Source organism: Chlamydotis macqueenii, chromosome 3, assembly GCF_036417535.1.
Source record: "Chlamydotis macqueenii isolate bChlMac1 chromosome 3, bChlMac1.mat, whole genome shotgun sequence".
Classification (NCBI taxonomy): domain Eukaryota; kingdom Metazoa; phylum Chordata; class Aves; order Otidiformes; family Otididae; genus Chlamydotis; species Chlamydotis macqueenii.
In genome coordinates this window covers 80,000,724-80,014,731 of record NC_141558.1, presented here as the reverse complement: position 1 = coordinate 80,014,731, position 14,008 = coordinate 80,000,724, and the positions used below count along the sequence as shown (strand labels likewise).

The following is a 14,008-nucleotide window of genomic DNA, read 5'->3' as shown; positions in this document are numbered from 1 at the left end:
CTTTGTAGTCCTCCCAGGTTACCTGTCTCTACTTCCACCCTCTATAGGCTTTCTTCTTCACTTTCACTTGGTCCAGGAGCTCCTGCTCATCCACGCGGGCCTCCTGGCCTTTTTGCCTGACTTGTTCTTCATCGGGATGCACCTCCGCTGAGCTTGGAGGAGGTGCTCCTTGAATGTGGACCAACTTTCCCGGGCCCCTCTTCCCTCCAGGGCCGCCTCCCATGGCACTTGGCCCATCAGCTCCCTGAAGAGGCCGAAGTCCACCTTCCTGAAGTCTAGGGGAGAGAGCTTGCTGTGTAGTTTCCTCGCTGCCCCGTGGATCTTGAACTCCACCGTGTCAAGGTCACTGCAGCCAAGGCTGTCCTTCAGTTTCACATCCCCCACCAGTCCCTCCCTGTTGGTGAGCACAAGGTCGAGCATGGCACCCCTCCTTGTCGGCTCCTCTCTTGCCTGCAGGAGGAAGTTGTCATCCACGCATTCCAGGAACCTCCTGGACTGCCTGTGCCCTGCCGGGTTGTCTTTCCAAAAGTCCCCCATGAGGACCAGGGCTTGTGATTGTGAGGCTGCTCCTATCTGGCTATAGAGCGCCTCGTCTGCTCTGTCCTCCTGGCCAAGCAGCCTCTAACAGACCCCCACCGTAACATCCCCTGTCTGTCCCCGTCCTCTAATCTTGACCCATAAGCTCTCTGTCAGCTCCTCCTCTATCCCCAGGCGGAGCTCCACGCACTCCAGACGGTTGCTGACGTAGAGAGCGACACCCCCTCCTCGTCTCCCCTTCCTGTCCTTTCTAAATAGCCTACACCCCTCCATGTTGATGCTCCAATTGTATGAGTCGTCCCACCACGTCTCCGTGATGCCAACAAGGTCGTAGCCCTGCTCGTGTGCACGCATCTCCAGCTCTTCCTGTTTATTCCCCATGCTGCGTGCATTGGTATAGAGACACTTCAGCTGGGCCCCCGACAACGCTGACTTGCTGGCTGGAGCAACAGGAGCTCTTCTGGACCGCAGTTTAAGTTCACTTGCACACACCTGCCATCCTTCCTCAGCTTCTGGACCCTCGGTGCTGGCACTGGCACCATGCTGACAGCAGTGGGCTGAACTGTGCTCCCCCTACCACAGCAACACTAGTTTAAAGCCCTCCGGACGAGCCTGGCAAGCCTTCGTCCAAGCACACTCTTCCCCTTCTCGGTTAGGTGCACGCCATCCACCCCGAGCAGCCCGGGCTTCTCAAAGCACGCCCCATGGTCGAGATACCCAAAGCCCTGGCTGTAGCACCACTCCCTGAGCCACGAGTTAACCTGCCAGATACGTCTGGCCCTTTCAGGTCCCTGTCCTTTGACCGGGAGGATTGACGAGAATACCACCTGCGCTCCAGAGCCTTTGACTGTTGAACCCAGAGCCCTGAAATCCCTTTTGATGTTTCTCAGGCTGCTGCCAGCTGTGTCGCTGGCACCCACATGAAACACCAGTAGTGGATAATAGTCTGTGGGCCGTATAAGGCTTGGTATTCTCTCGGCAACATCCCTGATACGAGCCCCCGGGAGACAGCATACCTCCCGAGAGAGCGCATCGGGTCAGCAGATGGGTGCCTCTGTACCTCTCAGGAGGGAGTCACCCACTACTACTACGCGTCTCTTTTTCTTGGTAGCGCTATTTATCACGCAAGCTGGTCGAGCTACCTCGCATGGCTCCTGTGCCTCCCCCGAGGCACTGGGTCTTACTTCTTCAGTCTGCAGAGTGGCAAAGACGTTCTGCAGGGGCACCTCAGGGTTCTGGGGAAGCTGCTTCTTCCTCCTGCTGCGCCTTGCCCTTGCCCCTTTCCATTCATTGGCATCTTCTGCCTGCTTGCTTACCTTGTGTGTCAGTAAACATAACTAGCAATTGATAAAACTACAAAGAATATGGTAAATTATCCATCATCTGGAAATATACATTGAAATATACAGTTTAATTCAAGCACAAACAGCTGGGACCAAGTCAACAGTCACTGCTCAAAATTATGTGGCCTTAATCAGCCAAAAGAGAAACTAAAGAGGTCACGACAATCCCATATCACTCTTCTCTTGACTCAGGGAAGGACTCTTAAAAACCTGCATTCAAACTCTAACTTAGCAGAAAGATTGCTGAACAGAAGTTATTTGCAAATTTCATTTTTATTTACTCAAGATAAATATTTGTCACCCTGCTGTAATTAAGAAAGAATTTTGACCAAGTAGTACTTTAATCCTAACAAAAACCCACGCAACTGTATCAACCAACTAAATCGCCAACATGATAGCAACCAAATATATATTGTATTTGAAATCCTCTTTCCCCTTGACAAACGGTCATCACTCTTTGAAACTCTTCTCCATTCTCAAGCTGTTCTGACTTCAGTCAAATAGCCTGTATACAAGCCTCTTTCTACTTTGTGTAAATGAGTTCATATTTCTTTTTTTTTTTTTAAAAGGAGTGTGTTATAAAGTAGTATAGAGTAGCCCAAAAGATTCACATCTGATTTTATGACATCTGAGAATGCTTGACTTATGTATGCTTTCCAAACACTTAAGACACCAAAAAATAATAATCCACAAACACAAAAAGCCACAACACTAAGACTGAAACATAGTTCTTAGCAAAAAAGAACTAAGCAAAGATAATGAAATGGCAAAATGAACCCTGTTAAAAAAATAAATTATACACAATTCATATGAAGTATTAAATCTAAATGTGATTACAAATAATGTTAGAAGTTAATGCAATCCTTTACAGCAATCTAGACATGTTTATCACCTATTAACTCTTGATACCTTAAGAATGAAAACTAAATTTAAAGCTCAAGTTAGATAACCCAGTGCATCTCTCCAACAAGATAATCACTGGCAGATTTTTATACAAGGGACCCATTTCACCATGTGCTAAGTTTTATGGTGAATTTTACAGCACTGGCAAACAGTTTCACCTTTATGACAACTTCAACATTTTTTTACTCTGTCCCTTCTCATACCTTTCCAAAATGCTGTACTTGGCAATGCTCATATCTCTGACAACCCAAGCTAAAGTACATACACTTCAAACCAACTCAGCCCCTCTCTGGGACTGGCACTGCTTACAGGAGCTATCTGCATGAATTATGGGTGCATTTACTGTGTGGCACTAGCGAAGGAGAGCATTCAGTGTCTGCCTGGTAGTATAACTCTATTACAAGGACATCTGGGGATTACAGTGTCTGGCAAAACTGCATCTGTAACACGCAGGGGATTAGGAAGGAAGGAGATAATTTACTGGAGGGTGCTACTAGCCTTACACATTTGAGCAGATAGGGAAGGGAACAGTTTCACTTGTAACTTGACAAAGCAGACACGAAGCCTTGTATCTGAGACCCAAATAGTACATCAGCCTGTACTGTACCACATGCCATTGCTCCAGAATGGTGCTGCACTGAGCTGGCCAATTATACCTTCTTAAATACATTCCACTGCAGGAACATTGTGTCCACAAGGTAGTATTGCCATGTTTAATTACTACTACACTACCTGCTTCTAATTCCTTTTTAAATTTGGCTGTTTGGGGTTTTTTTGTGCCAAAACTTACACCACTTCCCAAAGCTACTGAAAAGGCACAGTGACACCCAATGTAAAGCAGAAACAAGAGGAAGTGTAAAAAATCCCAATATTTATAACAAAACAAATTGTATCTCAAGAGAGTTGCATACAGTGTATATAGCAAAATAAAAAGTATGAGAAAAAGGAATGAAATTGTATTTCAGTAATTCAAAAGCAAAGGAATTATATCAAAATTATTCAAAACTCAACATTACAGACCAAAGAGCTTCAGAATTAGACTTGTGCATCAAAGAAAACTAACCTGCTAAAATAACTGCAAGGCATCTCAACTACAAAGTAGTGGCACCAGGTGTATAGATGAAACATTACTGTATTTGTAATTGTGAACTAGAATAAAAGTAATCTCAATCATAGTTTTTTCAGGGGTGGGCTGCAATTTTCTCTGCCATTCATTTTTAAAAAAAAAAGTTAATATTAGTAAAAATCAAATAAAAACATACCACACTAGGTGAAATTAATTTATTCCTTTAAATTACAAGCAGAAAGGTAATCTAACTCAGTTTCTTTTCTTGGCTGAAGATGTCAGTAAAAGTTCAAGATCTGTAGCTGCTAAAAGCAACTATAGATGGTTCAGCCTCCTCCATTCTCTTAAAATCACTTTCAGCTTTCTCCGCTTCCTTTCAAAGGGACTGAGCTTTTGCATTCTTACTCTTGAGAGAACTTCTCTCCATTCTCCACTCTTGTACAATTTATTTTCTCCTGTAAATCCAATTGTTCCTATCTAGGGGCTAAAACTGCACATGTTAAGAGCAGAGGCCCACAGAACAAAGCTACTCAGACTGTTATTCCCCGAATACCGACAAGCTTTCTATGTGGAGATGACTGGCTTGGTACACCAGTGACAGCAGTGAATGTTGTCTACCCTGACTTTACAAGGGCCTCCCACAGTGCCCTTTAACCAGACTGGTAACATATGGACCAGGTAAGTGGACAATAAGGTTGGGAAAAAAAAAAACTAGCTGGACCACCAGGGTGAAAAGGTTGTAGTGAATAGTACAAAGTCCAGCTGGAAGCTGGTTACTGGGGGTATCCCGCAAGTGCTGAGACTGGGGCCAATAGTTTAACATCTTTACTAACAATCTGAACAAGTTAACTGAATACACTTTCAGCAAGCCAGCAGATTATATTAAACTGGATTTGTTCACTCTGAAGGTATGACAACTAAAGGGAGAAATCCTACTGCCATGTTCAATTACTTAATGAAAATGTACATAACTAAGACAGAAATGAACTGTGGAATCTCCATCCTTAGATAATCTGGAGTACTGATGGGAGAAAGTTGGAGTAGCACCTTCACAACATTTCTATCCTCTTTTACAGAATAAGCTAACTAATAAAAGTTACAAAAACTACTGAGAATCAGAGAATCTGAACATTAGTAAGTTTAAAAGATAAATAAGGACTATTTTGCAGTGAAATTTCCTTCTTGTTTCTTTTTAAAACAGAGTTAAGATTGTTAAAATGTCATTAGACTACAAAAACTTTGTTCCAGAGTCTGTCTGGTAAAGGTCGTAGTAACACATGACAGCACAGACCTACAGCATTTGTCTGTTCTGAAAAGTAGATGCAAGTCATCACTCTGCATCTGCCTGCTGTGCAGTGCTGCATGTACCATGAATTCACTTGTTTTTCTGGCTTCTTTATGAAGAGTGTACTGGAGAACCTCTATTGTATTTGCTCCCTGAGTTGTGAGGTGAGAAGACATTTACAATACTTCTTCTATGTAATCTTCTCTCTACGAAGAGAATACTTTATTTTGAGATCTAAATGTCAAAGTAAGTAAAAGAAACTGCGCAGGATTATTATCTCTATGCTACAGTTGGAAAAGCAGAGATTTGACAGTTAAATGACTTTCTCAAAGTCAGAGAACACGTAGCTGAATCAAGCAGAGGAAATTAATACAAAAATTTCCAACTTCCAGTTTTTATGTTGGCAGTGAGAAAGATAAGCCACACGTTTGCCAGTGAGAGAGAAAATATATAGGCACATACAAAGTGTTTCTCCTGTTGGAGCACATACACTTTTTTTGTAGCTTCTAGTCTTTTACGGTCTGAAACAGCTGAGAGGAGTTAGATGTAATGAGAAAATGAAAATTCCTTCAGAATGCAATGTAGGAGCACTTGTTTCACACTTACTGCACTCCTCTCCTCACTGTGCACTTTCTTTTCCATTTCTAGGTACACCACCCCTCAAAAAAAAAGAATTTGCTTGACTGATATATATGAGATGACATGAGTGCTTACATCATTTACAGAAAGAAATCAACAAACCCTTTTTGAGCTTTAGCAAGCCTCTTCCAACATTAGCATTAGGGCAATTTAAAGCACTACTTGAAATACTTCTGCAACATTTAGCCAAACTCAATCATGACTTCTTCTTCACATTTACTGAGGTTGGGGTAATTTTATTTTTAAATGCATACAGCCCTAAATTGCAGACCTGACCACTGAAATCAATCTGTCTCCTTTCCAAACTCATCTATGGTTTCCCTGGGCAGACAAGATAGTCAAAGTTCCTCTGGCCAGCAGAACAAGAATTAATAAAACTCTTCCAAAGTAGGGACAGACTGACTTTATACCACATTATCAAAAGATGCTCTAATTGGCAAGCCTGAGCTCTGAGACTCTTGTCCCTTTCAAGGTTCAGACATGAAGTAACAGAAGGAAAAACCAAAGGTGGTTCCAAAGCAGTTCAAGGAACAACCTGGCACAACTCAGCTGTGATCAATCACATCCTTTTGCAAGATAAAAGCTTAAGTGTTCAAGCAGGTGGTTTACTGGCAGGCAATCCACCTCAATAGAATACACAGATAAATGATATCTACTTTTCTTACCTGATATGCGTTGCCGGAAGGGACTCATATTGGCGAGAAAGGAAGAGCTCTCTGTGCTTCAACTGATGTTTCTGTTTATCAGTCAAGTCTACCTCAATTGTAGTTTCAGACTCTTCTTCAACTTCTTCTGCAGAGAAGCAGAGCGTAGGTCGAAATTAATTCTGTTGCATAACACTACTGCAGCCATTTTACTTGACATCCCCTCCACCCCTTAGCAGCCTCCCTTAGTATTTCAAATAAAAGATTAGTTTAATAAGGCCACAGTTTATGTAACTTGACAGAATATTAAGTATTTTGAATTCCATACCTTCTACTTAAACTCTTTAAAAAATTATGCTCCTCTCCTACTGTACTACGCCTTGATGTCTTTCACAAAGCTGTAAGAACAATCCTGACAACACCACTCATTCCTTTTTCATCTTCTTTCATCTGCTTTTTTTTTTTTTCTCAAGGGGTGCCTCTTGCTTGCTGACCAGTTCTGGTTTAGATTCTTCTGTTGCTGATACCGGTACTGTTAAAACTTTTACAGAAGTTCGGGGGAAAATACACTTTCTATGAGCAGAAATTTACTGAAATACAATTGCAGTTTAAGACTACCAAATCACAGTCTAAAAAAATTGAAAAAGCCTACTGTCTTCTTAGATACTGACAATAACACAGTTTATTTTCATATTTAAATAAGATTTAAAATTATTTCTATTTTAAGCAAGACAGCACTATTTAATCTAGAAGACTGCATCTATATCAGCAAATTGTAAATTATATAGCTCTTTTTGAAGGATGTTTTCAGGTGACAACTGTCTTTTATAGTTACTCTAATCTGAAATTCTCTAGTATTACCTCATATATAATAAAACCAAGGAAGTAATTCCCTTTTAAATATTTAAACCACCTGTAAACTGGGAATATAAAGTGAGAAATAAAGGCCGATACTAGAAAGCGTCACATACAGAGTTAAAGAGCAGTGTTCACAAGTTCACAGTGGTTACTAACACACCATAATATGACAGGCTCTCCAAAATGGCTACCCTGGGATCTTCATCACTGAAATCTGCCCTCGTAGTGGATTCTTGGGACATTCAGAACTTAAAATCTATACTACCTCTTGCTTCCCAGAAAATACAAAAAGTCTCCATGAATACTGTATGCAAAAGTACAGACACTTTAATAACTTCTCCAAGATTCGGCAATTTTCTACCTGTTAAATTATCCATCAGCTGCAAAATCAAGTGTACTTTATAAAAGATGTCTCAGAAGTTAAACAACAAAACCTCAGCATTAGGTGCTATTTCACATAACTACCTACAGCAGATCACCTCATCCGCTCTTCCAACAATAATCATTTTTACAAACAACCTACAGACACTATCTCACAATGAAGCCTGCCTGTATCCTCATGGCAACCACAGTTCTCTCCAAATTCAACACTTCATTGTTTGTTTTTTTTTTTAATTATGCCTGTGTATAGCTCATTGCACTTCTAATAGTTATTTCGACAAAAGTGGTAAAACAATACACTCTGATATAGCCAACTTCTTCAGACGCAATTCCATATGCTTTAAGTCTACCTTGCTGTAGACTCCCCAGTCACCTTCCTAGTTTTGGTATGTTTTGTGGGGAGACAGAATACGAAAAGGAAAAAAAAAAAAAAAAAATAAATCGAAAACAAGACACTCCCCTTAATCTCAGCTGACATCCCACAGCCTCACCTGATACATGTACAAGGTTCAAGTCAGATCACAACTCAGTTCAGAATTATTCTGCTATACGCAATACTAAAACAAATAAAACTTTAAAAAAAATCTGTGCAAAGACAAAGCATTTTTAACTAAGCAAGTAATTAAAGAAAAAATAGAAATTAATGTTAAAAGGTTTAATTAATATTAAAACATTTCAAGCAATTAATAGCTACAATTGTTTATTACAGTAAATGACCACTACAAGCTGTATTTGTATTTCAAAGTTCAAGCATTAATATTTCTTCCTAAAATACCAAGACATGCCAGTGGTTGCTTTATTATTTTTGAGGGTTTTTTTAATAAATGTACTGCTTTTAGTATCCTACAGGTCCAGAGTTCTCAGCTGGCTATTTATTTCCTCTCTCCTTCCTGAGAAATATCAAAGCCAGGTAATCTTGTGTTATAACCATCTGAAAATAGCTGACAAAAAGCAGTCCATTAGAAAGTAATTCACGCATCCAAACACAGGTGTCTGGGGCCATTTCAGATTGACATATCCAAAACATCTGACTGCAGATATGGCACAAAACACAAATAGAGTATGTGCCGTTTTAAAGTGGCTGCAGGGAGCCAGAGAGGATATTCCAGGGAGTTTAAAATGCTTTAGATACTTATGCTCAAGCATCTTAATAGCTCCCTCAGAGTAAGATTTAAATTAAAAAATAATTTTTAAAAACCTCAAGACTTTAATCATGTATGTATTGTACTAATCTTACATAAGCCAAGAAAGTGTTGCTCCAAGAGCCTGAAGTTGATTAAATATCTCTTGCACATATCACTTAAAACACTCCAAACCTAAACATAAAACAATGCAACTTTTTCTGTTGTATTTTTAGGAACAGTAACACGTCTGTTTTACTCATAATGATCTGACAAACTCAGTAAGTAGAACAAAACCACAGCCAAGCACAGAACAGTTCCACTCCTAACACAATGTAATTTATCACCAAGATAATGTATATTTTCTTCTTCAGTGTTATAATATAAAAACATTGCTAACAGTAGGACTAGCATTTAGTAAAACATTGCCTCAGCAGTAACACAAACCTGCACGAGGGAAGGAAACACTAAATAGCATAAAGAAGTGAGAAAACTAAATTTGCTTGAGGGCAAATACAAAACCAATCTGATGGATGGCAATATGAAGAATTCTGCATCTGAATAAACCTTTAGATAGCTGCTTTCTAATCATGTTTTTGTACAGATCAGACCTGAACACCTATTAGAAGAAAAGTAGTGAAGAACTTACAGTACTTTTAGAGATCACATAACCTTTCTGACACAGATTTGCAGCGCATGTGAAATTTAATTTGCCATCCAAGGAGAGATTGTTCCCATCAAAAGGAGTGAAACACAAGGTACCTACAGGAAATCATAAAGTAGCACTAAACTAAGCACATTTTCAGCACTCAGGAAAAGAAATACAGCAACAGCTCAAAGTGAGCAAATATTTTAATGGGAAAATATGGGGATGATGTACACAGGCCTCACTGTTCCAAGAGTAGTGAGAAAATAAAACTTCATTTTAAATTGTTCAGCTTAGAAATACTTTCAAAGTCTTATGTATGACTACAAAGACGGACATAATCAGTTTCTGAAAATTACACAATACCTTTTAGGCCTTGGGTGAAGCTTAAGATAATGCTGTTTTGTAGTACTTTTCCTGGTTTACAAGAAATATTTCACTATTTAAAGGAAAAATCCTGGAGAGCAAAAGCAGGCATCTCCGGTGAGCTTTTAAATCTTTAGGTCTGTTTATTATATATGGCCCTTCTAATCAGCAGTTGTAAATACTTAACTTTGATCCTCAAAACTAGTTTTCAGGTGATACTTCCAGCGGCAGTGCGGCAGACTCACCCTTTCCCTTTTTCCTTCTGACGTAAATAAGACTCAGTGAAGCAATGCATACTGGGAAGAAACTGTAATCCTCACTCATTATACACAGGCACTTTCAAAAACATGATAAACTTTTTTTCCCCTCCCTCTTCCATTTAATTTGTGAGATCCACTGTAAGAAAATGGTGGCGTTAGTTAAGTGTGAGAAGAAAAGACAACTGTCCATGCCATCTAAACTTTGTAGACAGTGTCTTTGTTTATAGTTAAGTAATGTGATAACTCAAGCTTGCCATTAGGAAGAACTCCTTGCTTTTACAATTAAAATAAAAATAAACTGAGGGCAAACCTCTAGAAACACAATACACCCCTTTAATATAAAACAGTTTAAAAATAATTAAAAAAAAAAAAATCCTGAAAGACACCTGAAGATTTAAATGCAACTGAAACCATTCTATAATTAATCATCAGCTAGCACAGACATTAAATTCCTCTAACATATTACTTCCTTAACTAAGTCAAAATAAACCACCATATGCTCCCCTTGTCTACTGCAACAGAAATTAAGAGATATTACTTTAAACACTCACGGCTATCTTCAGGGAGGAAGAGTAAATCTTCAGTTTTAAAAGGAAGAAGAGACTTCTCTCTCTATTGCTACCAAACTGCTGACAGGATTATTTTCAGTTAGAAGTCACCCAGATGACAGAACCACAGAAACAAAGTCATGCAGGCTGAAAGGGGCCTCGGGAGGTCTCTAGTACAAACGCCTCCTCAAGGTAGGCTGTGAGGTCAGCCCAGGTTACTCAGCATTTTACTCAGTTGGGTCCTGAAAACCTTTGAAGACAGACAACACATAACCTCTCCAGCAACCCAATTATGGTGAAAAAAAAGCTTTTCCTTGTATCTAATTTGAATCACTCCTGTTTCAATTTAGGCATTGCTCAATTCTTGCAGCTGCTCCTAGGAGGGCAAGTGCCCATCATGGTGGCTTCTGCTGAATTTGCTCCAATTTATCAGCAACATTCCTTTATCAGGGGCCTAAAAGTGGATGCAGTACCTAGATGTGATGCAACATGTGCTGAATAATCAGGGGAGATAATCACTTGCCTTAATCTACTAGCTATCCGCCTGGTGATACAGCCCAGGATGCTGTTGGCCAACTTCGTTGCCAGGGCATTCCTGTCTGCCAGCATCCCCAGGGCCTTTCCTGAAGAGCTGCTCCCCCCAGCCCCTCTGTCCTCAGCCTGTATCCCTGCCAGGGGCTCAACCTTCCCAGGTGCAAAACTTGGCATTCGTCCCTGCTGAGTATCTTCAGGCTCTCGATACACCATTCCTCCTGCTTTCTAGGAATCTCTGACTACCAGCCCTTCCCTCAAGAGTATCACCTGCTTAGCCCCCTCAGTGTGATGCCACCTGCAAATGTGGTGAGAGTGCACCACATTGCCTGCTCCAGTCCCCATACAGCACCCTGTGGGACTCCACACACAGTAGGAACCCTTAACCACCGCCCTCTGACTCAGACCATGCAATTAGTTTTTTGTTCACCTAGTTGTCCCCTAATCCAGATCAATTCCAATTCCTTAGCCGGGTGTGCCTATCAAAAATGCTAGTGCTGGCACAAAAGAAAAAAAGCAGGAATATGAGACCTAAACTGGGAAGACATGGGAAAAATCAAGACCATTCCTTCCAACTGCAGCCTGGACTGACGCTGAATTAAATCAGCAGTGTAACCAAAAACTGAGGTGCATTAACTTCCTACCTCTTAATTGCTTCCAATTTTGAAACCGTATCTCAGCTTAGCTGCATCTGGTTTATGCAAGCTTAGATGGAGAGATTTAAATCAGTACCACAATTTGTGGAGTTACAGTAGTTTCACCAAGCTTGTTAAAATACTTTTTAAATTATATTAGACCAGTGTAAATTTCAGTTCAAAGAATGCCACTAAGACTTATTTTCAGAAGTTTCTAAACTGTTTTCCTTTCCTGTATACCCTTCTTTTCTACACTCAGCCCCAGCACTCAATACATCACAGGTATCGTCAATGTATTTTAAAACCTACAGATAAAAAGCTGAGAACGCTGAACAGCGGTAAGTTTACCACACACATCAAAGGAAAGACGGCTGTGCCTAAATCTCTTAAGCTTAGCTGGCTGTGGCAAAAACATCAAGTGCGCATTTGGCAGTTAGATGCTACAGCAGTAAGAATTATAAATATAGATTTTGGGGGAGAGGGTGTAAGTCTGTTTACTGCCAAAATGAATACAAAAGATAAACATGAAGTCTAACCACCTGAACAACTCTACTCAGACTGTGAATGAAGAGCTTTCTTAGGTGAGCAGTTGGCCAATTTCCTCATCTGCATGAGGCTTCTTGCCACATGTTGTGCTGTACTAACTCAGTTGTGATATTTAACCCCTTAGCCCTGTAGTAAAGCAGTTTAATCAACTTTATGAGCTAGACTATGCATGGTTATACTGTCAGTTTGACTCAGAAAGTGTTTATCAAAGCTGAATTAATTAGCCTTACTTACACCATGTCTGTTAGTACAATGTTCAGATGGCTGTTAGACTATATACTTTAAATTTCCATTCATGTACAGCCATATACATGGCCTCTAAGGGGTTATCCAGTTTTCTTAAACAATTATCCAGGTGATCCCCTTAAACAAGCTCGTCATTATTTTTCTAAAGGAGGTCACAAAACAAAGAAATAACTACACTGCACAACCATTAAGAACTAATATGCCACACCTACTCTCCAATAATAAAACTTATTTCTAAACTCATACAAAAGGGGTTTTTTTTAGTACTTCCAAGTAGCATGTTACAATAATAACAATTCCCAGGATGACAGTCAGTTATAAGCAACCGGGTAAGTATCTCATGTATATCATAGGCATGTAGCAAAAATACTTCATGAAAACCATCACAGATTTAATTTCCAGAAAACTCCACCCTCCAAAACTTGATGGGTGGGTTTTCTGGATAACTGGTTTCGGATATTTTTGAGAGCAAGGAGCTCGTGGGTGGAAGGCAGGGAAGGATTACTTTCATAAGTAGTATGAATCATGACATGCTACATTAATAAGTATATCCTAATAAATTAAATGCAACATGAAAAAATGCAAAAGTAAGCACACTAGTTCTTTACCCTGCAAACTCAAGCGAGTCAGTACTGCAAACCAGCTTATGACAACACTACAGAACAGAAGGGTCCCATAGAAGCATGAAAACAATGACATGCAGACAACGGTGAGAGAGCTGGCAATTCTGTATGATAAATCAAAACTAGATTTTTCCCCTTTCTCCCTCTTTCCTGGTTTCTGTCTCCTCTATTCAAATTCAAATTCTTCCAAATGAGAAAATGCCCTCTTACAGGGGTCGAAATGTGTTTGGTCATGTGTGCACCTGTATGAACTGGAGCAACCTGTTGCAGCACGTGTGGAGCAACAGTCTTGCGCAGTGTTTAAGCAGCTCGTTAGAAGCAGCACCACGCAGTAGACTCAGAATCGTGCCACGGACACAGCTATTTGCAGTATGATAACTATTTTCAATGTTCAATTACTGGTATTAAGCTCATCAGCTGAATTAGAAGCCAATTAGTAATTTTTCAAGGTGGAAATATGTTTAGAGCTGCAGTGGGAAAGAAAGTGTAAAGTTTTAGTTCCACCCTCAAATCCAGGCTGGCAGACTGTCCCAGAGAGCAAAAGTGCACATGGGGAACCGGACAGTGCACAATAAACCATTTTTTAAATCTATCATCTGGCTGAAGAAACACAGAGGCTATCCGGAACAATGCCATGTAACCTGCATGAATAATTACTAGACCTAATTTTCAGAAAACGGAGATCTGTATCTTCCATTTTCATGAGGCTGATGCTACGAACAACTTTTCCCATCACTTGGATTCTCACCATTTCTATACAGACCTCCTGCTCATAGTATCTTGTTAAAACAACATAGTCTTTCCTTTAGAATCGACAACAGGTGTGCTTG

General features: G+C 40.2%; 1 protein-coding gene across 2 annotated transcripts in view; it reads right to left on the bottom strand.

Annotated features, from left to right (window-relative positions):
* MTA3 (metastasis associated 1 family member 3) overlaps positions 1 to 14,008 on the bottom strand; it is a 147,327-nt gene that overhangs the window by 117,808 nt on the left and 15,511 nt on the right. For both annotated transcript variants that reach the window (XM_086745229.1, XM_086745230.1), the window contains exon 4: positions 6,439 to 6,565. In XM_086745229.1, the coding sequence (XP_086601355.1) occupies positions 6,439 to 6,565 (127 nt within the window). The remainder of the gene's footprint in view (positions 1 to 6,438; positions 6,566 to 14,008) is intronic.